This window comes from Corythoichthys intestinalis, chromosome 8 (genome assembly GCF_030265065.1).
Source record: "Corythoichthys intestinalis isolate RoL2023-P3 chromosome 8, ASM3026506v1, whole genome shotgun sequence".
Classification (NCBI taxonomy): Eukaryota; Metazoa; Chordata; class Actinopteri; order Syngnathiformes; family Syngnathidae; genus Corythoichthys; species Corythoichthys intestinalis.
In genome coordinates, this window is record NC_080402.1 from 33,257,345 (window position 1) to 33,281,306 (window position 23,962).

Below are 23,962 nucleotides of genomic sequence, written 5' to 3' on the forward strand. Positions count from 1 at the left end.
AATCAAATACGAGCAAGCCTAGTAGCCTGCCATTCCACATGACGTCAAAAATATTTATTGTCCCTGCACCTGTGTTAGAGTGAATCAATGTTTATGTGCATGGGTACAGCTAATGTCACGAAATGGCTCCGACCGTAAGCAGTGTTGTTTATGTGTTTAAGCATTTTCTCAATTATCAGTTGTCTAAGAAACTTGCAATTAGGACTGCAGCTATCGATTATTTTAGTAGTCGATTAATCTATGAACTAGTTATTTTGAATAATCGAGTAATCAGATAAGGAACATAAAAAATTAAAATACCTGAGCTCAGCATAAAAAGGTATAAAATAAATAAATAAATGAGAATCTAAGTATAACAAAAGAACAACTAGCTAACTCACATAGCAAAAGAATGCTAGCTTAACTCATTCACTCCCAGCCATTTTCACCGGAGCGAGGCCCTTCGCTCCCGGCCGTTTTACTGGATTTTGACTGATTTTGCAAGGCCCACAGAAAATTCTGTTCTATTGCTACTGTATATAAACATGGAACCCATCAAAAGAAAGATTAGACTCTCTTCTTTCAGCAGAAAAAAAGTAAGTTCATATCTTTTTCCATTCTTTAGAAATCAGCATTAGAAAATAGCTTACCGTAATTTCCCGAATATAGCGCGCACTTTTTTCCCCCAAAATCAACTTGTAAAATCATGGTGCGCATTATAAACGAGTACATGGATGGAGACAGAAATATATATATATATATATTACATATAAACCGATTTTTTTTAATTGACACGGCCACGTTGTGTTGAAGAAACGTATGCGGCGACCCGTTGCCGACCATTACGGTATGTGACGTCACCATTTTGTTTCGGTAATACTTCACTCTAATCGGCCAAATGATTTCGTCTGTGTTAAATTCTGCTTTTTTCACTCTTCATAAAGCACAGAATTTAGTTTGTTGAACTCATTTGAGTCAATGTTTATTGCAGCTTCGCAACTCGGACCATAACAAACGTAAGCACACAGACTTCCTGTGTTCGTCAACTATATCTGTCCCTCGGGAAACTCAAACCCAAAAAACAATAGTTCCTATTGTTGCTGTCGTGTTGACAGCGATGAGCTCTCACGGATTTCCGACTTACGTTCTCACTTTCATTTTACCGTATCAATCCATGGAAGAAACATTTATTCATCATCATGAAACGAGCAAGTTATACAGCAGCCTTTAAAAGAAAAGTGTTTTGTTTTCTCCTAGATTCTGGTAAGTTGGAGAAGTTGTCAAATCATATTATTACCATAAATATTGTCAGTTTATGGTAAGGTTTTGAACTACCAATGTGCTATGTTTGTGCTGTGTTTCACCAGTCAGTAAAATGACATTTCTGTATCTGTACACGAGCTCTGTTTTCTTGTATTCTTCTATTTATTGGTGCTAAAATTAGGGTGCGCGGTATAAACGGGTACAATAATTTCCCCTAGATTTTACAAGTAAATTTGGGGTGCGCATTATACACGGGTGCGCCTTATATTTGGGAAATTACGGTAGTTTTGAGCAATTTTCCAATTTTTGATGAAAAAAACGGAGAAATTGAGCTTTTGTGAAAGCATACATTTCAAACATAACTTTGACTTTAACACAGCTGTTTTTTGCTTTAGTTACATCCCAAACATCTGAATAATGTTTTCCTTTTATAAAATAACAGAAACAACAAGACAAATATAGCTTTTGATAGCCAAGTAACAATTTATTTACACATAACTAACTGAGAGATGACGCTATTGTGGCCGCGACAGCCGGTTAAAATTTTCCTTCATCGTTGCTTATCTCAAAAAGATGAATTTTTTTTAGTCTCTGCGGGCTCTGCTCGCGAGCAGCACGGACTCAACGGCATCTAGTGGTCCCGGTCGTTCTGCTCGGTCGTCCGCCACCAGGCATCCATTCGGTCGTCTTCTGCCAGCGCCTCGGCTTTGTGGCTTGGCATTCATTGCCGTTGAATAGGGCTGCGGGTCGTACCAAATGCGCTACTGCCCTCCAGTGGCCAGTTTTATTGCTTTAAAATGCATTTTCAGCTTTGTGCTTTGGAGCTAAATTGAATCAGAACTCAGAGATGTCTCTTTTGAAAAAAAAAAAAAAAAAACGTAAAAGACGTATAAATATGTCTTTGGGACAGTGAAACAATTAAAAATAGAATATTTTTGGGAGCAAATGAGTTAAATGCGAAAAAATGCTAACTTTTTTTCTCTTAACAAATGGTTCAAACACATAAAAAACCAACAACAGCTAAATATACCTATAAACTAAATTACGAATGTCTTAAAAAAAACATTAGCGCAAACAAAAACTTAGATCATGCTAGTCTTAACAGGGAGCAGCTGGATTCAGCCATGTCAAAAGTTATGTCATATTCACTAAAGGGCAGTGTATCCACCCAAATCAATAAAACTAAATGCAAACACTTTCAAAACAAACCATTTCAATGCCACTTTAATTAAATGAATACTCGAAACAGCAAAATTTAATTTGAATCTTTTTTCTAATCGAATTACTCGAGTTAATCGATTAATTGTTGTAGCACTACTTGCAATTTGCATTTTAAAATACTGTATTTTCTGGACTATTAAGTCACACTTTTTTCATAGTGCCTGCGACTTATAAGGAGCAGTGACATGCCGTGAGGTTCATGACGAGTGAGGCGCTGACTTCTAATTAGATTTACAAACACACAAAAATGAATTAATTCCAATTTAACTTATTTCAAGCCAAAAATAAATAACTTTATTTTCTAGGTTTTACCTTACTTGTTCATTAAATCCCTGAGATGATTCTTCTGGACAAAAATGAAGAGGTCAACCTTGTTGTCCTTCAGTTTTAAAGTCCTTCTGTTTCAAATAAAGATCATTTCCTGGGATGAAAGCCGTCCTTGACGAGTCCTCTTCCAACTTTATGTTTGGATTTTTTTTCAGTCTTCAGTGCTGACTTTTAACGTGAGTGGCTGATTGTTCGTGCTTCTTTCGGCTTCTAGGCAAATCCTTCATATCGCAATATCCATTTTGTGTCCAGACACTGCCACTTGTGGAAAACCGAAGACAGGAATCAGAAAAGGCAGTTTCTCTTAGGACATCCACATAGTCAAATTTTTCACGTGTACCACTGAAAAAGTACGATTGATGTTTTTTCTTCTTTCTTTTGTCTTCTTCGTTAAAGGTAGCGCCTTAGTTGACAGGCTCATAGTCCGCCTATGATAGGCGGCCTCTGCCGGGAATGAATTATTTACATCTGTTTTATAATTGATCCAGGAGTTTTAAAAACGTTTCAGAAAAACATTTCATGCACTACCTAGATTATGGAAATACAGGGCCTATCATCACAGTGTTTTATTTATTATATGTAGAGGAACAGAGCAATACAAATACAGCTCCTTATAAACTTATATCCTGGTAAATTTCCATGTACACGGGATATGGCCGTGTCATGTCTTTCACACATGAGGAAATGTCCCGGGAATAAAACCGGCTTGTTTGTGTGAAAGTGGCTTGATTTATCCAGGGTTGGCATTTCGGCGCTTTCTGTGCGGGGAGGGTGGCTGGCGCTATTTTATAACCCGGACATTACGTCTTTTTTTTGTCGGCATTGGCTGTCACATTTTGTTGGTCGGATCATGTTTTGTTACAGAGCCGGTTGTGGGAGCGTTCCCGACGTCGTACCTGCAGTCGATTCAAGCTCATCAAGACTGTATTTAAGTCCAGCCGATTCGAGATATTAACTAGCTAGTAGGCATGTGCCGGTATGAGATTTTGATGGTACGATAACCGTGAGCAAAAATACCGCGGTTTCACGGTATCACGGTATTGCAATTATAGCTCCAAAATTTTGAGATGTATGGTTTAAAAAAAAAAAAAAAACTTTTTTCCCTTGAACAGGTATTTTTTTAGAACATATTTGCAAATTGGAACATGAATATAATGTGAAAATAAATTAATGTGAAAATAAATAAATTAACAAAAAATAACAAATATTTTATATAAAATTAAAATAAATAGAACCTAGACTATACCCACAGCCACAGCTCAAGTTGCTCTATATTAGAGCAAGAACAAAATAATTGCTATAAAAAAGTAAAAACCCTTCTAAATAAAATTAAAAATATATACTGTATGACTTTTTTTGAGGGGGAGAAGCTAAAGTTTTACCATTTTCAGCCACTGTGTCAACTCTCTTCTACATGATGTCATGCCTTTGTGTTAAAAAGAACAAAGCATTCATAAGTTAATAAGTTAGTTATAGATGTAGAAGTTAGTTTTATAAGTTAGTTAAAATGTAAATATTGTTGAGGAAAGGTTTCATCTAAAACAAAAAGTGAGGAGTGAGACCTCTTTCCGCAATTAGCGATCTTTGACGCGATCCCTTTTTTTTTTTTTTTTTTCTCCTCCCTCCTTCCTTTAAGCTTGTTTCTCACTCAGCGGCTGTGAGACATAAAACGTTGACGAAGCTGCCCTCCAAGCTTAGCCTAGGCTAACATTCGTCTTTGTAAGTTTTAGTTAGTTTGTATATTGAATTTGAAAGGAAAATGTGTGTTTTGTTTTTGGCGACCTTTTTCATGGTGCTACTGCTATCCTGTTGAACCTACTCACATGTGGAAAAATACAATTGTATAACGTTTTAAATGTATTCCTTTGTATATTTCACCACGATTTAAGAGCTCAATAAATTGAAGAAAAGTACGCCTTGTGTTTGGAGGATTTGTTTTTGGGTTTGCTGGGTGTTTAGCTGAATAGCGTCACTGACACTCACGGCAACTAACAGGGGAAGGGTGAGCGCTGCCGCACCAAGCCACTTCGGCTGCATTTTGGCACATGAAAAACAGCGAATACCGTACTAAGGTATGACGGAAAATTTTAGTGGTTTTGAAACCGCGATGTTTTCACACCACGGTAAACCGTGAAACCGGTAACCGGCACATGTCTACTAGCTAGGCATTATTCGAACCATTGTACTCTTGAATTTCGTGGATTTGATAGCTTGTTCGTCTGCCACCCTTGTTTTGAAATCCTCTGCGTTGTGCTGGCATTTCAGTGTATTTATTTTGTTGTCTTATTGGCTCTCTGCCTACCGCTTAGGTTAGTATTATTGATCCCTGTCGACATGCTGTCACGGACCCATTGTGTTATTCCCCCTTTTCCGCGATCGCGTGTATTCTTGTTTGTATTTAATAAATCCTGGCTTGAACGCATCCATCCGTTGTTTTCTGCTTTGAGGTACAACCTTGATTCCGCAGTTGCGGACCCGAACATTGGCAACAAAATAAACCACACTTTTCCAAAGACGGACGATCGACTCTCTTCCTCGGCTATACGATCCAGTAGCAATTTAATTTCGTTATGTTTTCAGTTTAATTTTGCCATTTCCCGTTGGTGATGTTTATAATTGTGATGTTTGTTTACCGCTTTTCGTCTTACTGCGAAGAAAGAGGAAATGACGATCGGCCCGCCATGATATTTAGGTCATCAGCCCTCGTGCTGTGACCCAGGAATCAAACGCGTGCTTTCATACATGCCTCGTCCCGGGAAAGTCCCGGACATAATACTAAGATGCGACCCGTTAAATGTCCGTGTAATCTCCATGTCAGTCGACCCTGGAAATTGCTTTCACAGATAAGTGCTACTTGTTAAATCCCGTGATTTTAACGGTGTTCAGGTATATGTGAAAGGGGCTTATTTCACATGCATACATACAGGGTTACTGACGGTTTACACCGCGTGCCAAGCGGCACAGCAAGGACCGGCCTCACAGCGCATCTCCTTTCTGTTTTGAACAAGAGTTATGGAGCAAATTAGGGAAAAAAAGTTTTCCTCTAGGATTTGAATGGAAAACTTTATAAATACTTACCAAATGACAAAAATTAAAATATACTATATGATTCCAATTTTGTTTTTTCCATGACGGACTGGTGAGGCTATGCCTCCCCTGAATGCATATCACTGCTCAGTTTTTTTTTTTTTTTGCACATTTTTTTTTTTTTTTGCACTATGGCAGCCGCAACATTGTTATGTTATGTTGTGTTGTTTAGGCTACAGTTATCCGTAAAACTGTTAATATGTTAGGTTAAAAGATGCTTATTTAGTCAGTTATTCTCTATTTGACCATTACTTTATTGTATGATATTCATGGTTTCTGATAAATTGAAAAATTGCCCCCGTAAAATGCGACTCATACTCTAGTGCGACTTATGTTTTTTATTTTTACCTCTTCATTGTGAATTCTTTGGCTGATGCGAGTTTTATATAAACTTAACAAGTGTTGTCGGTCCCTTTAGGCAAATATATCCCTCCCCCTTGAAGGGGGATACTTCTCTCTCGCTCCACTCCTTATTGTCACACAAATGTAAAGGCAAATACATCAGGTAATCATGATGAGTGATAAATACAGTAGATGTAGTTCAGTGATCCCTCGTTTTTCGCGGTTAATGGGGAACAGAACCCGCCGTGATAAGTGAAAAACTGCGAAGTAGCACCCCCCCCCCACCCCATTTAAAAAAAAAAAAAAAAGTTTTTTTTTTTTGTTTCTGCGTGTGTTCAATGTATTTACTCAGATATAGCATTGGGAAGAGATGCATATAAGATACATATCACATGTGTCCCCCAAAAGTATCATTTAAAAAAATAACTTTTATGTATATGTAGTGGTATATTTTAATAAATGGTTTAAAGCACTTGAAATGTAAGAATTATACGTTTTAAGCATGTTAATGTCACACCGAATTATTTTAAAACAATAAAGTATAAAAATGCTTGTCTTTATTAAACGCTTCAAGTGCATCCACTCAAAGCCGCTCCATCTCCTCACTTACACACAGCAACTGTTTAATAAGTTAAACAATGATTCACGCATGCGGCACTTTGATGCTGAGGCTTCCAGGGATCCGTGGCAAGATCAAACAGAAGACGTCTATCAGTCAACGTTAACTTTAATGAGCAACTCCTGTGCATTGCCTAAACAACAGAGAGCAGGGAGGGGGAGGAATGGATGGGGAAGGGAGAGTGAGACTACGCGATCGGCTCGGGACAGCTCATCTGTATTTTTTATTTTTTTTTAATTGAAAAAAAATTCCGCGATGGACTGAGGGCGCGAAGTTTGAAGCGCAAAGTACCGAGGGATCACTGTACGATATAATTATATTCTTGGGATGCACTTTCTTTTACACACACACGCACCCACACACGCACACACACACACACACACACACACACAAAGAGAAAAGGCTGAAAACACATGCCGATTTAACTCTTTATGGAATTCTTCATTGGGGAGAGAGGGTTACATTATTTTTTTATTTTTTCTGCCAAAGAACATCTGAAAATGCCCTAAAATCAACAGGAGGTGACCTAGATTTGCTCAAAAATAAAAAGTATATGACCTAAATTTGCCCCCAAATTAACAGGAAGTGACCCGGATTTGCCCCAAAATTACCACGGGGTAGCCATAAATCCCTCAAACCCACAGGGTGCTACCTGAAAGCAATAGAAAGGGACCTGGATTTGCTGTAAAATAAGTAGGAAATGACCCATAAATGTCCAAAAACCCAACAGGAAGTGACCTGAAATCAATAGGAAATGACACCATAATTAATAAGAAATGACCCATAGATGCTCCAAAATCAACAGGACGTGACCCAGATTTGATGCAAAACTAACAGGAAGTGACCTTTTAATGCCCCCAAATCAAGAGGAAGTTACCAGGATTTGCCACAAATGAACAGAAGGTGACCAGTAAATGCCCCAGAATCGACAGGAAGTGACCTGAAATGAACAAGACATCACAAAAATGCCCCTCAATCATCATGAAGTGACCTGCGGAAGTTTACTGACCAACATGAAAGCATTCCCACATATCATCTCCATAAATTTCATTTTTTAGTGCTTGCTAATAAAATAGTGATGCAGATGAGTAAATGGAAGTGAAGAATATTCATCCATAATACATCTTGACAGCAGAGGGTGGGTGTAATTCCCAGAAAATTGAAGCCAAATGATGATTTGAAAGCATCACTGAAATTATTATTATTGTAAGAAAATTCAGATGGGACAAATGTGAGTTCTGGCTGTTCTCAGGATTTGGGTGAATGTGTATGTGTGTGTGTGAGTGAGTGTGTGTGTGCTGGTTTGAATTTGACATGAGGATGATGCCTCTGTTGCACGCAGATTACCACCCACGCCTTCCTGCCTAATCCCTGCTCCTATGGCCCTGCAGCGTACTACTCATGCGCTCTCACTCTTTTTAGTCCACTGAATGGACATTTCACATGTTTGGCCACGCTTTATTTCACCGCTCCTTTTGTTTGACGATGGAGTTGCGCCAGTTCCGATGGATTGTTTTGCTTTAGTGTGCTGCCCGGACGATTTGACTGGCATGGGACTGAAGTCCTGTTTTAGCGAGAGTGTATGTAAGTTGTGTGTTCCTTTTTTCTTATATAGTATATGTGCTGTTTACGTTTTGAAATAGACTTATAGTATCATTGGGTACACCGATACATCTAATGAGATCCAACACAAGAAGTGTATCAAATATTCTATCATTAGAAATATGATGATGCTCAGTTTTGACTTGTTTTGTCAGAGGGGCATCGATTTAACATTGATTTATTACTGTGGTCAGAGTTTGCTTAATGCTATAGCACTTGAGAGGGGTAAGACAGAAGCACCTGAAATATTCTCAGTTTATATAATTGTTGTTGTTCATGCTGCACATGGGAGACAAAAAACACCATAGGCATGTTAGTGAAAGTGTCAGTACATTTAGCAGAGATAATGATGCTCATGCATTTTTCACTTTCCTAATGAGGCTCCTGCATTATGCAATCATTCTGCATAGCACAAAGGAAGGTGAGTGTGTTGTATTGTGTGTTCCTAATAGTGAAAAATTACAATGGAAGAACAGGCTTTAGGCTACCTTTGTGACTCACTTTGCAGTCATTATTTCTATTATGTGGCTCTAGTTTATGCATTGAAATTCAAATACTGTTCACTCAAAGGGTAAAGATGTATGTGCATTGGTTACACTGATTTGTTCCACTAGGTATTCCAAAGAACAAATCATAGACATAAAAGTCTTTGTTTTCACAATGATATGTAATGATGGGTGGCACAGTGGTCAAATAGTTACCACACGGGACCTTAAAATTCTGAGTTTTGAATCTTTTGGGGTTTGCATGTTCCCACTTTGCTAGGATGGCTTTTCTCTTGGTTCCTCCACCACTCTAAAAACACGATTATTGTGAAAATTTAAACATCTAAGATGACCTTAGGTGTGAATGTGAATTCAAATGGTTGTTTGTCTGTGTTTCATCTACGATGCACTACGATTCTCGTACGGTCTTACCATGATCTGCCTGGTATTTGGGTCGATGACTGGGTGGTTTGGCTGGATGGATATTTAATTATATTTAAAATAAATTTAAATAAAGCTAGCAGTGAATTCAACACAAAAAAAAACAAGGATTCCAAATTTTAATGACTAGCACTAGCAAGGACTATAAAAATGGATAAAAACCAATGGCATTTGTGACTACTTAAAGTCAATCTGAAATACCACGAAGTGGATCTTGAAATGTCCCTGGAAGTTGCATTTGCACTGTGCTAATCTTTTTTGTGATGCCATCTCCTATGAATGAACTAGTTTGACATACTGCCCGAAGCATTTTGCTGGCTTTGACTTCTGTTATTTTCCAGTAGTTGAGCTGTACAAATTTAACAATGGATCTGATTAAAAATACACGTACTGCCCTCTCTGACATATATGTGATTATGTATTTGCAATTTCTAATAATTCAATCCTAATTTAATCCATCGGACGAGCTCTTATCACTTGAATCACTTTTTTTCTCAGTGAAACATCCCCTCGGCAGTCCAAACAGATTCCAGGAAGCTTTTATGGATAATTTTCAGAGGGTCAGTGAAACCACAAAAAAGGACAGAGGGCATACAAGAATAGACGGCTCCCAACTCAAAGGTACAGTGTGCTTTCTTTTTGAGTTGATGTCTCCACTAAGGACAATGTACAATGGAATCCTCAGTCAGTACACAAAATAGCGGTGTCTTTTACATCTCCGGCCACCCCTTAAAAGTTACACAAACAAATATTTGTAAACGACCAAATGTAGACATGTGCCGATTAATGAAAATGTCAAGGTTTCAAAACCGCAAAAAATTTCCACCATTCCGTCCCGAACATATTAGCGATTTTTTATGTCCCAAAAATGCATTGAGATCCCTCGCAAGTCTCAACCCTCCCCCACCGGTTGTTGCTCAGTGTCAGTGAGTCAGCTGTGCTACACGATGGCTGGAGGAGGTGAAAATCCTGAACTTTTTTTCCCCGTCGAAGAAAAAGAAATCGCTGGTATGGGAATACTTCAGCTACAAAAAAGTTACAGACGCCGCGGCTTAGAGGAGGCGAGCCAACCAACATGTAAAACATGTTTGTAGAGGGTGGCTGCCGAGGAGGCAATACCTCCAATATGATTTCGCATTTATACAAAATTAAAGGTTAGTAAATACTGTCATGAACGTTTCCCATTAACGACGAGAGTTAACTCCAGCGTGTTTACTGCGTCTAGCAGTGGTAAAACATGTTTTTTTTTCCTCTCTGCCAACTGTCTGTGTTGAGAAAGAGTGTGTATAATATAAACATGATACGAGTCACACACATGTGCTTTTTATGGAAAATAATTCAATTATTTTTGTTCTGATGATAATAATGTTGAGCTGTGGCTGTGGGTTTAGGCTCACTTAAAGGACTGCATTTATTTCAATTATATTTATAATATTTCAGGTATTATTGGTATTATTAGTAACCATTATACTTTTGTTCCAATTTGCTAATATATTTTGAAAAATAAAAATCCTGCCAATGGAAAAAAGTTTTTTTTTTTTTTTTAAAACACAAAAATGTCAAAGTAACACATTTTACAGCTGCAATTTCAATACCGTGAAACCGGGAAGTTTGGGCTTTAGGTTATCATACCGTCAGAATCTCATACCGGCACAAGCTTACTGCCAATGTTAGAAGAGGTGTCTTAAAGCCAAAACCTTCCATTTTTGGCCATCATTTGTGCTAACTTAAATCATACAATTCGTATGCTATTCCTTCACCCATATTTTGTCATCCATCAACAATGGATGACAATACGATACAACATTGATTCTTTAAACAATAATACAAGATTTACTTATATATCAAAGTCTTTCATGATTCGATTTCAATTAAATTCAAGGGCTTTTTGTTGATTTTCAGACAGTTTTTTGTACACATTTAACACAAACCGTTACATTTCATATACAGCAATAAAAAACAAAACAAAGTAATTTTGACATTTTTGTCAGTTTTGCTGCTGAAATTTAATTCCATTCTTTTTATCGAAACAGCACAAAATAGGACGATGTTGGGTTTTGATTAATTTGAAAAAAACGATATATTGACCCAGATCTGTAGAGCTGGACAATATTATCGATGTATCGGAATATATTAAGTGACACATTACACACATCACTATGTGACGTTCAGTTTCCAATATATTGCGTAAATATTTTTTTGAGAAAAAAAAAGTTATACCTGTATTTTCTCCATCAAATAGTCTCACAGAGGCCATTTTACCATGTGACGTCAAAGGTCAAGGTCACGCTCATGTGTGATTTTGTTTGAAGCTAGCAGCGACACTAGACAATGGATACTAGACTCTATAGCTAGCTAGCTATAATTCCTGAAAATGGTTTGCAGTAGCATGTAATAGCTAGAATTAATTTTACATTGTTTTCTTTTTTTTCATTCATCTGTAAAGATTAAAATAACTTTGACAAGCATAACCCAATATATTGCAATGTGTATTGCAATATTGTTTTGCCCATTTGGATCATATTGCAATGCGCTACAAGCCACAATACCCATTATTATTTGCATACGTATACTACATGCGAAGGGCAAAAGGTAAAAAACTGTTTACAGTGGGATGAAAAAGTTTCTGAACCTTTTGGAATTTCTGCATAAAATCGCCATCAAATGTGATCTGATCTTTGTCAAAACAGCATAGATGTAAAAACTGTCTGATTTAACTAAAACCATCCAAACATTAATAGGTTTTCATATTTTAATAAGGATAGCATGCAAACAATGATAGAAAAAATAAGTAAGTGAACCCTTTGCCGGAGACTTAAAGAGCAATTAAAACCAATTTCTACCAAACAATTTAAGTCAGGTGTGTGCCCAATCACTGATGAGGGGTTTAAAGCTGCCCTGCCCACTATAAAACACACTCCTGGTAAGAATTGTCTTGATGAGAAGCATTGCCTGAAAAGATACAAAACCATCTCTAAAAGTCTGGATGTTCATCAATCGACAGTCATAGATGTTGTCTACAAATGTAGAGAGTTTGGCACTGTTGCTTCCCTCCCAAGGAGTGGCCGTCCACCAAAGATGACGCCAAGAGTTCAGCGCAGAATACTCAGAGAGGTAAAAAAGAACCCTGGAGTGTCTGCTAAAGACTTACAGAAATCACTGTCACAGTCCTATATGTCTGTGCACACATCAACTATATGTAAAACTATGGCCAAGAAAGGTGTTCATGGGAGGACTCCACAGAGGAAGCCACTGCTGTGTAAAAAAAAAAAACATTGTTGCTCTTTTGATGTTCAGAAAAAGGCACTTGTACGCTCCACAGAAGTTTTGGCGAAATATTTTCTGGACTGATGAAACCTAAGCTGAATTGTTTGGGAGTAACACACAATGTCATGTGTTCAAAATGGAACAGCTCATCAACATCAACACCTTATTCCCACTGTGAAGCATGGTGGAGGGAGCATCATTATTCGGGGCTGTTTTGCTACCTCAGGGCCTGGACAACTTGCAATCATGAATGGAAGAACGAATTCAAAAGTTTATTAGAATGTTTTGCAGGAAAACCTGAGGCCGTCTGCCAGACAGTTGAAGCTAAAAAGAGGATGGATGCTGCAACCAGGCAAGGATACAAAACACAGAAGTAAATCAACTTCAGAATGGTTTCAGAAGAACAAAATACATGTTCTGGAGTGGCCAAGTCAAAGTCCAGACTTGAACCTCATTGATATGCTGTGGCATGACCTAAAGACAGTGATGCATGCCAGACATCTCAGGAATCTGACTGAACTACAGCAGTTTTTTTAGAGAGGTATGGGCCAAGATTAGTCCTGATCGCTGTCCCAGACTGATCTGCAGCTGCAGGAAGTGTCTGGTTGAAGTTATTGCTGCCAAAGGGGGGGGGGGGGGGGGACATTATTAAATGTGATGGTTCACTTACTTATTTCCCCCCCTCTGTCATAGTTTGCATACTATTCTCATTAAAATACGAAAACCTGTAACGGTTTGGGTGGTTTTAGTTAAGGCAGACACTATTTTTTCATCTGTGTGATTTTGACAAAGATCAGATTTGATTATCACATTTGATGGTGATTTTATGCAGAAATGTGAGAAATTACAAAAGGTTCAGATGCTTTTTCATACCACTGTGGTGACATATTGGTAATGTGCCGCAATATTACATATTGATTGACAAGTGGAAATGGGCATCCTTCATGAGTGAAAACCTTTAAATATTGTGTGTATTCTTTAGACATGACCCACACAAGATCCACATCTCCTCCTGAGAACGGACCGAGGGAGCAAAAATGTAAAAGTTATCCCCGCAATGAGAAGTCAGCGACTCATTCGAGCAGAGCATCTCAGGAAGCACGTGGGCAATTCCGACCCACGCAAGCTAGCGGGTACAGTAGGAAGAACCATCTATCGCCCAGTCGTTCCGATCAGGACGGCTCCCAGGATCAATGGGAAAACAGCGGGAACGGAGGAAGCCGAAACAAATTCAAATCCACCTGGAGACCAGTTCGTGAGGTGCTAAACGTGGACACTGTACTCAATGAACTTGAGCAGCGTCGTCAGCAGCAACACGACAGCCCTCGACGATCCAAGACCGAACGGGCGCAGGCCGAGCAAAGTCATGAACGTGAGCACGCAAGAAGCAGGGAGGATCGCAAGCAGAAATGTTTGATGACCATTTACGAAGATGAGCAGCGTCACGAGACGGAGAGCCACAGCTCGGTGGAATCGGATAGCAGGGCCACCCAGCAGAGGGGCTGCAGGCTGACGGGCGGTGCCAAAACGTTGCTAAGGAGTGACACCTGGACCATCCAGAGGACTGAGTCGGGATACGAGAGCAGTGACCGGCTCAGCAGCGGCTCCACAAATCCTGACTCGCCAGGGGTCGACGGATTTGCCATCAAAGAGCAGAGGTCTTCAACGGAAACCCAGTTCCAAAAGTAAGAAACCACCTGGTTGCACTGTTAGGAATCACTTTTTAACCACTGCTTCAAACACATCATACAAATGACAAATTTCCCCACACCACCTTGGTCCCGCATGCTTTTCAAGCATAACCCTGGTACTGGTTTTGCTGTTAGAGGCACTAGCAAACTGTATGCTGTCACAGCTGCCACTGCCCAAAGTTTTTACTGAATGCAGTACACAGTTTTATTTTTGTATCACACTGAAATCTTGTTTTTAGAACAGTGCTTGATCTCAGCACGGCTTGAAATAGCATTGCTTTTTTTCCCCCAATTATGATGACATAGATTCAATGTCATTCAAAAGCTGCTAAGTGTTTGAAGTAAGCTGACTTCCAAATTAAACCCTGGTAGTTTCATTGAACATCCTTTAAAACTTTTATGCATGAATTATGATTTTTCCTCCCTTGATTGTTTTAATTACATTCATATAGGACAAGAGGTGGGTAGAATAGCCAAAAATTTTACTCAAGTTAGAGTAGCGTTACTTCACATTAATATCACTCAAGTAAAAATAGTCGTCCAAAAATGTACTCAAGTAGAAGTAAAAAAGTATTTGGTGAAAAAAATACTCAAGTAATGAGTAACATTGTGAGTAACTGCTTATATTTTGTATGAATTTTTTTTTTTAACAATATTTTTTTCAGAGCACAAAAATATGGACTGTTGTTATAATGATACTGTACAATAACCCATCACACAACCACATTAAGATAAAGAAATACAAACAAAATAAAATATAATTATCTGAGTGACTCAAACCTTTGAACAGTAGTCAATTAGAGTTAGACAGTTCTTTGCTTTGACTTATCTGAGTGACTCAAACCTTTGAACAGTAGTCAATTAGAGTTAGACAGTTCTTTGTTTTGACTTATATATGATTTAACTTAACTGAGTTCTATAGTCCTTATCCTCTGTAAGGAACTGAGACAATGATGATGGGCAGACATCCATAGACAATATATCGGTCTGCCTGTGTCTGTCTGTCTTATATTACCACTGAGGTGTCCAAGGCATGCAAAAACACAATGGCTACACATTTTTAATTATGTCATTATTTTACGTAGTTTTTTAGTACAATATTAGACATCTGTTGTTTAAAAATAAATTGTTTTCAACATTGCTGGAGCAGAGGATTGGCATTGCAATTCATATTAAATGAGATATGAGTTACACGTATGGTCAGAGAAGGAATTAAACAGGGGTGGGTAGAGTAGCCAACATTTTTAATCAAGTAAGAGTAGCGTTACTTCAAAATAATATTACTAAAGTACAAGTAAAAGTAGTCATCCAAAAAAATGTACTCAGGTACAGGTAAAAAAGTATCTAGTGAAAATACTCAAGTAATGAGTAACATTGTGAGTAACTGTTATTTTTTTTTTTTTCCAAACAATGATACCGGTATATATTTTTTCTCTCATCACAAACTTATCTATGTGAACTGCTGTTATAATGATACTGTACAATAACTCATTAAATAACCACATTAAGCCAAAGAAATACAAAGAAAATCATTGAATTCTGATGAGAGAAAAAAAAATACATCAATGAAGCATTATTCGTCCAGAGAGCATGACTGCGCTCTGGTGGAGAAAATAGTTCCGGGTTTGAATAGTGAATAGTGATAGTTCCTTCATAATTACTATTTTGAAATTAAAGGGATCATATCCCCGGTTTTCCGTGGTCAATCTGTGCCAAATAAAAACTGGAAGAGAGGTTAAATTCCGCGCTTTCGAGTCATGTTGAGGGGAGCGCTCTATATCAAATACTTCATTTTTTATGGTGCTTTAAAGACACCACATGATTGAACAGGCTGGCGTGAAGACAGAACGGCAAGCTTGCGTCTGATTGGTAACATGGAGTCATGTGATTATTGTTGCGACATTTCATTGGTGAAATTGGTAGAGCTAACCCAGTAATGCACCAGGCATGTCTCAACTCTTGGCATCGCTGGCAAAAAAAACAAACTTAATCTAATATGTAGAATAAATAGAAAAGATGTAACGACTCTTGTGTAGCCCAAAGTTGCAGAGTAAGAGTAACGTTTTTTTCTTCACAAATCTACTCAAGTAAAAGTATAAAGTATAGCTTAGTAAAATACTCTTAGAAGTACATTCTTCTCAAAAAGTTACTCAAGTAAATGTAACGGAGTACATGTGACGCGTTACTCCGCACCTCTGTATAGGACGGGGATCTCAAATTTACGGCACAGGGGCCTATTGCTACCAGAAGTAGAAAGTAACGCGTTAAATTTACTCAGTTACATTTACTTGAGTAACTTTCTGAGAAAAATGTACTTATAAGCGTAGTTTTACCACGCCATACTTTCTACTTTTACTTGACTAGATTTGTGAAGAAAAACACAACTCTTATTCTTTCTTTATTTCCTTTTCAGGCGTGACAGATCCAATCGTACAGCATTCATTTGTGTTTACATTCACTTCAACCTGAAAAGAAAAGGGCTGATGGGAGAAGCCGAAGCTTATTAAATCCCGCCCCCAGTATACCATAGGAAGCAAATTATCGAATAACAATTTTGACATTTTAGATGATCTTACTCCGCTACTGTACTAGTCGCTCCTTTTTTTCTCTATTTTTACCAGCACAGTGGCTCACTCAGTTTCACCAATTACGACGTACTCGACTTAAGCGATTTTGACTTTACGACGCCGGACTTTCGTCCGCCATTTTGTCTCCATTTTGTTTTTTGTTTTTTTTTTAAGTCGCACAAACCGTACCTAATTGTGCCTCACAGTATCTTAGTTTTTCCTTACTTTATTAACATGACTTGTTCTGTCCTCACTAAACGTAAATTTATTCAGCTTGACAGACAGCAAAGCAATTGTGCTTTTTACTTCCTTCACTTTTGACAATTAGTAAAGCTTTAACACGCATATGTACACATCTGTTCAAAACCACACGCATTTTGAAAATAAAGCACTCGACACAAAACGATTGGTGTTCAAACGTCCATCTGATCTGATCAATATGTACATTTAGTAGATTAAATTAGTTTAATATGCTTCACAAAAGTCTGCCATCTTAAATGCTAAGAAACTAATGCATTTACACAAACTTCAGCTCTAAACTTAATTACAACTTCGTACACAAACATATATTAACTGAAGCCACTTACAGCCTCATGTGGGCCAAACCAGAGCGCCGCTATCCTTTATCCATGTGAGAAGTCTGAGTGCTCCTGTGTGGAAGCATTATTGAACGACAGTCCAGCCAGACCCATCGCGGCCACCAGAGGGCATTAAACAAAATATTTTAGATAGTTATTAGAACTTTTTAAGGGTTAATTCCGACTAACGCGGAAATTCGGGTTACATTGCCAGCGTAGGAACGGAACTCCCGGGGACTACCTGTAATGGCATGACTCCATTATACCAATTAGACGTAACAATACAGATACATGACCACATACGACACAAGCTTGCAGTCTGTTCTTATGATCACGTTGGTGTAACATCACAAAAAGTGGTGTCTTTAAAGCGCCGTTAAAACAAAATCAAGTATTTCAGATAGAACTCTGCTGTCAAAAACAAAAGTGTGGATTTCAAACTCTCTCTTAGTTTTTATTTGGGATCAATAGACCATGGAAAAACAGAGCGAACTAGAGAACTAGAGTCATGCTCTGGGGACGAGTGATTTTCATTTCTATTTTTTCAGTCGTAGTTGCGGATTATAAAGCATACAAATTTTTGTTTCTTTTGGCAATGCTATTGTATTTCTGGATTATTTTATTGTTTTATTCCTTAAAAAAATTAAATTCTTTTTTTTTAATTACATGAAAAACAAACTTTTTCACCCGATTTCAGTCCTCTGAAAATGGCGCGTTTGGCCCGATTTCCAATCACGTGATCGGATCGTGGACATCCTTAGGTAGCAGGATACGTCATAATTTTCTTGCCTCATTTATTAGTAGAAAGCAGCAAACAGGAAGTTATGGGGGGACAGAAGAAAAGCAGGAGAGAGAGACAGAAGTAGTACAAACAACAAGAAATATGCATAGACTAACTATGAATATGTCGGTGCTATCGTTAGCCAGTTGTATTTCCAGTTGACACCATGTGGAGGACCCGATGACCAAGGAAAAAAGAAGAGGTAGGGGAGAGTCAGAAAGATAAGTGATTGTTAGGGGTGGAGTCTACACAAATCGGCCATGTGAGGCTAGAACCCAGTATTTGTGTGAATCCCTTGTGAGTCTGAGTATGCGGAGTATCCTGACACCGAGTTTTACTACTTGAGTGTGTCTAATTACACCTAGTCATGCGTGAATCCCATGAGACACGTGATAGTCCTGCAGACGAGAGGAAAAGTGGCGGCGGGAGCGGCCCCAGGGTCGCGGCCCTTCCCCAGCCAATCGGGGGGAGGCTGGGGAGCCAGCACAGCCCATCTCTCCTCCCGCAGCCCAGCAAGGGGGCCACCGTCATCCCCCCAAGATCCAGGGTGGTCCCCCAAGCAGTCCGCGCCCCCATCAACCAGCCTTCAGGAATGGCACGAGGGGATGCGCCACCACCACCCTTGCCCACCACCACCTCTGCCCGCTAAATATAAGTTTCTTTACCTGTGTTTTCCTAGTTTTTTTTTTTTTTTTTTTTTTGTGTGTTTGGGCGTGGGGGGAGTTCATATAAATTGTCATGCATACACATCATGCTATATTAACTCATTTACTGCCAGCACAGACCAATGTTCAAAATTATTTACCATAATGCTCTGTTGTTGTTTTTTGTTTTGTTTTGTTTTGTTTTTTGACTCACAGTCAATCTTAGGCTACGTTCATACTACAGGTCTTAATGCACGAATCCGATTTTTTGTCATATCTGTTTTTTTGGCGTGCCCGTTCAGACTGCTTTTATCCATTGAGACCGTTCAAGTAATACGCATGCGCACTAATTCGCAGTCCGACACGCGTTAAGCAAGAAGACCCGCATGCGCAGAAGCATCAAAACAAATGACACACGTTATCCGTCATTCCAGGGATATCATGTTTTGCTTTTCAAAAGGAGGACACAAATAACAGACATAAATAATCCCCGTTTAGGCTTATATTCAAAGTTTATATGGATCGATAGCATGCACGCACTGTCCGTGCACGTCACACACATATGGGCAGTTTGCCCCGACGCTCTCTCGGCCGTGTAAGCAATGTTGAAATATTGCTCACTTGTAACAGAGAAAACTGAGCATTCTCAGGCTTATCCTCAACCCATTTTTATTTTTTATGACTGTCGTGAAGCCCAGCCCTTCCCCGAAAGTCGTGTTCACTGCAAGCTAGGCGCTAATAACGCACAGGTGCATCGCTACGGTAACGATTCTCTCACTATTTGATGATGTAATTGCTGCATGAAATCCGATTTGCGGGACTGGACAGTACAGACCGCCGCGACAGTCTGGAAAAATGTGGCCCAGATCGGATTTAGACCACATACGAAAGTGACCCAGATCGGATTTGAAATGGTCCCGTTCTATGCGTCTTGTCACGTTCAGACCGTCAAGTTAATGCCTCACTCGAGTCGGAAAAACACGAAAAAATCGGATTCGTGCATTAAGACCTGTAGTATGAACGTAGCCTTATTAATCACAATCCAACAATAGTCACAATCACTTTTGGTTTGGTTAAACCAGTGGTGCCTGTGTCCGGTCCTCGAGAGCACTTATCCAGCTTTTTCCCATGTCTCCCTCCTCCAACACACCTGAATCAAATAATCAGGGTCGTTATCAGGCTCCTGCAGAGCTTGCTGATGAGCTAATCATTTGATTCAGTTGTGTTAGAGGAAAGAGACATGGAAAACAAGATGGATTGGGGCCCTCGAGGAGCGGACTTGGGCACTCCCACTCCTGGGTTAAACTATAACCCCATCGAGAAAATTTTGGGGTGTTTGGCATCATCTCCACAAATTCTTTGTGAACTTGTGTTATGTCCTCTTCTTGGAAACATGTTGAAGTAAATTATGTATATATTTTTTTATCTTTCAGCCAGCTGCACCCAAAACCAGGCGATGCAAAATCAAGTGTAGCGTCCTCACCGTCACACAATGGTATGTTCTTAGTATTCATTTCAAGGCATCTTCCTCTTTTCCTGGCACCACCAAACTCTTCAGTGCCCATAAAGTGAAAATAAATGTGTGTGTGCGCGCGCTAGCTCAGCAGTATTTGAGTCCTGTAGTCAAAGGGATTTCTAAGATGATAATCTGCAGAAGAACAAAGGGTTAGGTGTTATCTTGAGCTTCTAATGACAGTGAGTGTGTGTAAATGTAAATGCATCAAACATCAGAGGTTGGCATCTCATCTTTGACTGTCTTTCTCTAACCTCCTCACCCGGCAGCCTTTAATCTGATGATAATCCCACAGAGCTCATGCAGAAGGCACAGCTGGACGAGGCCACTGGCACCATCACAAATATATTTCCCGTTGCTACGCCGGGAGGCCGAGCAACAGTTTTTATCCTGCCAAGGGCCTCTGCAGGGCAACAGTCGGGGGGGGGATAACACACCTATTTTTAAAAGGAGTTGGAACTCCTCGCCTGCTGCTGATGCTTGCATCTAGCTCTGTGCTCGTGAAGTGAGATTGACACCAAGCTGATACTGCCATCTTGTGTCTGCAAATCTTTATGAGCATATAAAATGTGCTATGATACTGTATTATGTATGCATTTCCCCCACATAATTCCTGGTGGGATCCAAGAATTCTATTGTGCCATTATAAGGAGAAAATCTGAATACAGTGCTGCCTTTGTTGTGTCACAAGACAACACTCAAAATACCCACGTATTCCCCATTGAAATGAATGAAAATGTCAGTTATTTATGACCTTTATAGTGTTTATAATGATATATTACAGCATTTGCATGGGGTAATTTGTCACTTGAAATTCCCCAAATGTGCTAATGTGACTGCTGGGATAATCTGTAGCTCACCCCTTACCTTATTAAGGAAAAGCACAGACAATAGTAAATAATGATGATGAATCCCAAAATATGTTTGTATTATGTGCTGTTTGGTAAATTGTAAATGTAAGTAGTGTGTACAGTATAAAAAACCCCACAATGTTTTCTATACAATTTAAGACTATCCAGTTTTACAAAGTGCAGCATATATTTTTTTAATAGCCAACACCAGCGGTATCCAAACTGGTCCTCAATGGCTGCTGTGTGCTGGTGTCCTACTGATCGAGCAAAGACAGTTTAACCAATGAGGTTTCTGCTAAAACAAGCAGCACCTGACTACAATCAACTGATTACACTTGTAGACACCAGATTGTTGCAAAGGTGTTGTCCTGTTTTGTTAGATAGAAATCCAGCACCCACTGCGGCCTGATGTGGAATAGTCTGAAGGCCCCCGGGGGCCCCAGGCAACATGGGGCCCTTCGAGCGTGTGCAAGTAAAGCGGACAGTTGGACTTGGAGCAATAGCATATTTATAAAAGTATAATAACGCCTCGGTCTCATAGAGAGCTTTTTAGGACACTCAAAATGCCCGGCTTCTACTACATTAGGACATAAAACTACAGTAACATAATACATTCACCGCTGTCTTGCTTCCTTTTCTCCTCTTTTACTTTTTTTTTCTTTCTTTTGTCGCTTCCAGAAGGATAACTTCTCTTCATTTTGGATATACGTCAATTAAAAAAAAGCCAAATTGCCGCTCACTCTTACTCTGAATCACGTGAGGGAGGGTTGGGGGGAGTGTAGAGCGAGTGTAGGGTCCCCTTCAAGGCTTTCACTGGCAGTAAAGCTGCGTGTGCTAAATCTGTTGGCCCTCTGGGGGCCCCTGCTGGCCGGGGGGCCTAGGCAATTGCCTGGTTTGCCTAATGGGATGCGACGCCTCTGCACATACCTTTACATATAATGCATTGTCTTGGACTAGTGATTTGGAAAATTTGTAGTGCTTAAGCACTGCAACAATATTTTATATAGAGTTGGCTGACATGATCAAGTGGCTGATAATATCGTGTTAAACTTTTTTTTTTTTTTAATCAATGATTTCAGCTAACATTGACATTGGTGTTTTATTATCGACCTTGGCACAAGACATTCATAGGCGGAGTTTGACTTTTGGGGCAGGGGGGAGCACAACTTGTTGATGACCCCGAAACACAGTGTCAGTAATAAAATTAACTTTTAGAATATTTATAATAATAAATTGAAAATGAGCGTTTTTTTTTTTGTTTCCCATCATTTTTGAGGGGAATTCTAAATCAGCCTGCTTAGGACAGCTACGATTTTCACCAAGATCGTCATCCATTGAATATGGTACACCCGCCGATGGTGGGTCTATTGTACAATTAGCATCTTTAGTGGGGCAAATTGAAACTCCGCTCACCATTTTGGCGGTGCTCTCTGGCGTTTCATGGTCCACATTTTCAATCCTTGGTTCTTGCTCAGTAGTTGTTGTCACTTTTGAGCCTTGAAAAAATTACGTATATCCATCTTGCCTCTTTGGTCCTCAGGTGGTTTTGGCCAAGCAAAGCAAATGACGTTCTAATGTGCTAGTCACATGATCTGTTCCGACAATAATTTAGAACCATTATGAACAATTTTTTTTTTGTTAATTTCATTCATTTTTGTTGTTTTTTTGTTGTTTTACAACTTTTAATGACAACATGTTACTGGGAAACGCTTAATTTTAAAATTATGTATAGGAAAGTCAATTACATGCAATGCAACATTTTGGCCTCTAGGGCTACCCCTTGGACTCAGCATATTAGGACAGCTACTGTAGTTAGATAGAATTGTTTGGTTGGACATATCTTAGCATAGGAAATATCTTTACTGAACAATTGATGTTTTTATAGAAAGATGCTTGGGATGTCTTATGTGAGCTAACCATTTGCATTCATGGTGCAAAAATTAAATGAACAATAAATGATTGAAAAATAATTAATTATAAACTCGTTAAGTATTAGTACTGAATTACCAGAAAGAAATAGTCAGTTAGAAAAGTAATAAAATACAAAGATCTGTGCAAAAGCTCAGCAAAATGCATCTTGGGAATTGCCTTTGCATTGGCACGTCCTATGATTGCCTGCCTATATTTGTAATGCTTTGGTCGCCCCCTAGTGGCTCTTTGGGGTTACTACTTTAAACGTGTAAATGATTCCTTTTATTTAATTATGGCATTGTGCACCATGACATTTTGGGTCATTTCAATTTATATCATTTATATGGGACATTTATTATCTATAACTTTAGTTTTTCTCTTATTTTTCACGGAATATCTATTTTATTTAGAAAACCTTGAAGTTGTTACATTTATCATTATTAAAGTCCATCCAGTGTGGCATCACAATACAATTATTAATGACATGTTAAGTGTACGACCGCACATATCGGTATCGGTTGGATCTTGGTGTCAGATTTTTGGAGTTCCGCAACTTCGGGATATCGGTTATTGGTTAAAAAGTCATTATCAGACAACTCAAATTTTATAGTTTCTTTTCTCATTTTCGCTTTCCTCTGTTACAGGTAAACATCAGGCAAAACCTCAGGGAAAGAACCATGACCAGGTTTCACATTCACATCTTAAATGCAGTCCAGGTTCAAGGTCTGTTTTTAGTGAATTACAGTGTCATAAACCATGTCTGTGTAGCTTTTAGAGTATCCAGCATATTTGA

General features: G+C 38.9%; 1 protein-coding gene across 2 annotated transcripts in view; it reads left to right on the top strand.

Moving 5' to 3' along the window:
• Positions 1-23,962, top strand: part of usp53b (ubiquitin specific peptidase 53b) — a 68,003-nt gene that overhangs the window by 35,153 nt on the left and 8,888 nt on the right. The window contains exons 12-15 of one of the 2 annotated variants that reach the window (XM_057843102.1): positions 9,865-9,987; positions 13,616-14,318; positions 20,328-20,389; positions 23,814-23,892. In XM_057843102.1, coding sequence (XP_057699085.1) covers positions 9,865-9,987; positions 13,616-14,318; positions 20,328-20,389; positions 23,814-23,892 — 967 coding nt within the window. The remainder of the gene's footprint in view (positions 1-9,864; positions 9,988-13,615; positions 14,319-20,327; positions 20,390-23,813; positions 23,893-23,962) is intronic. The other variant, XM_057843103.1, reaches the window with a different exon arrangement.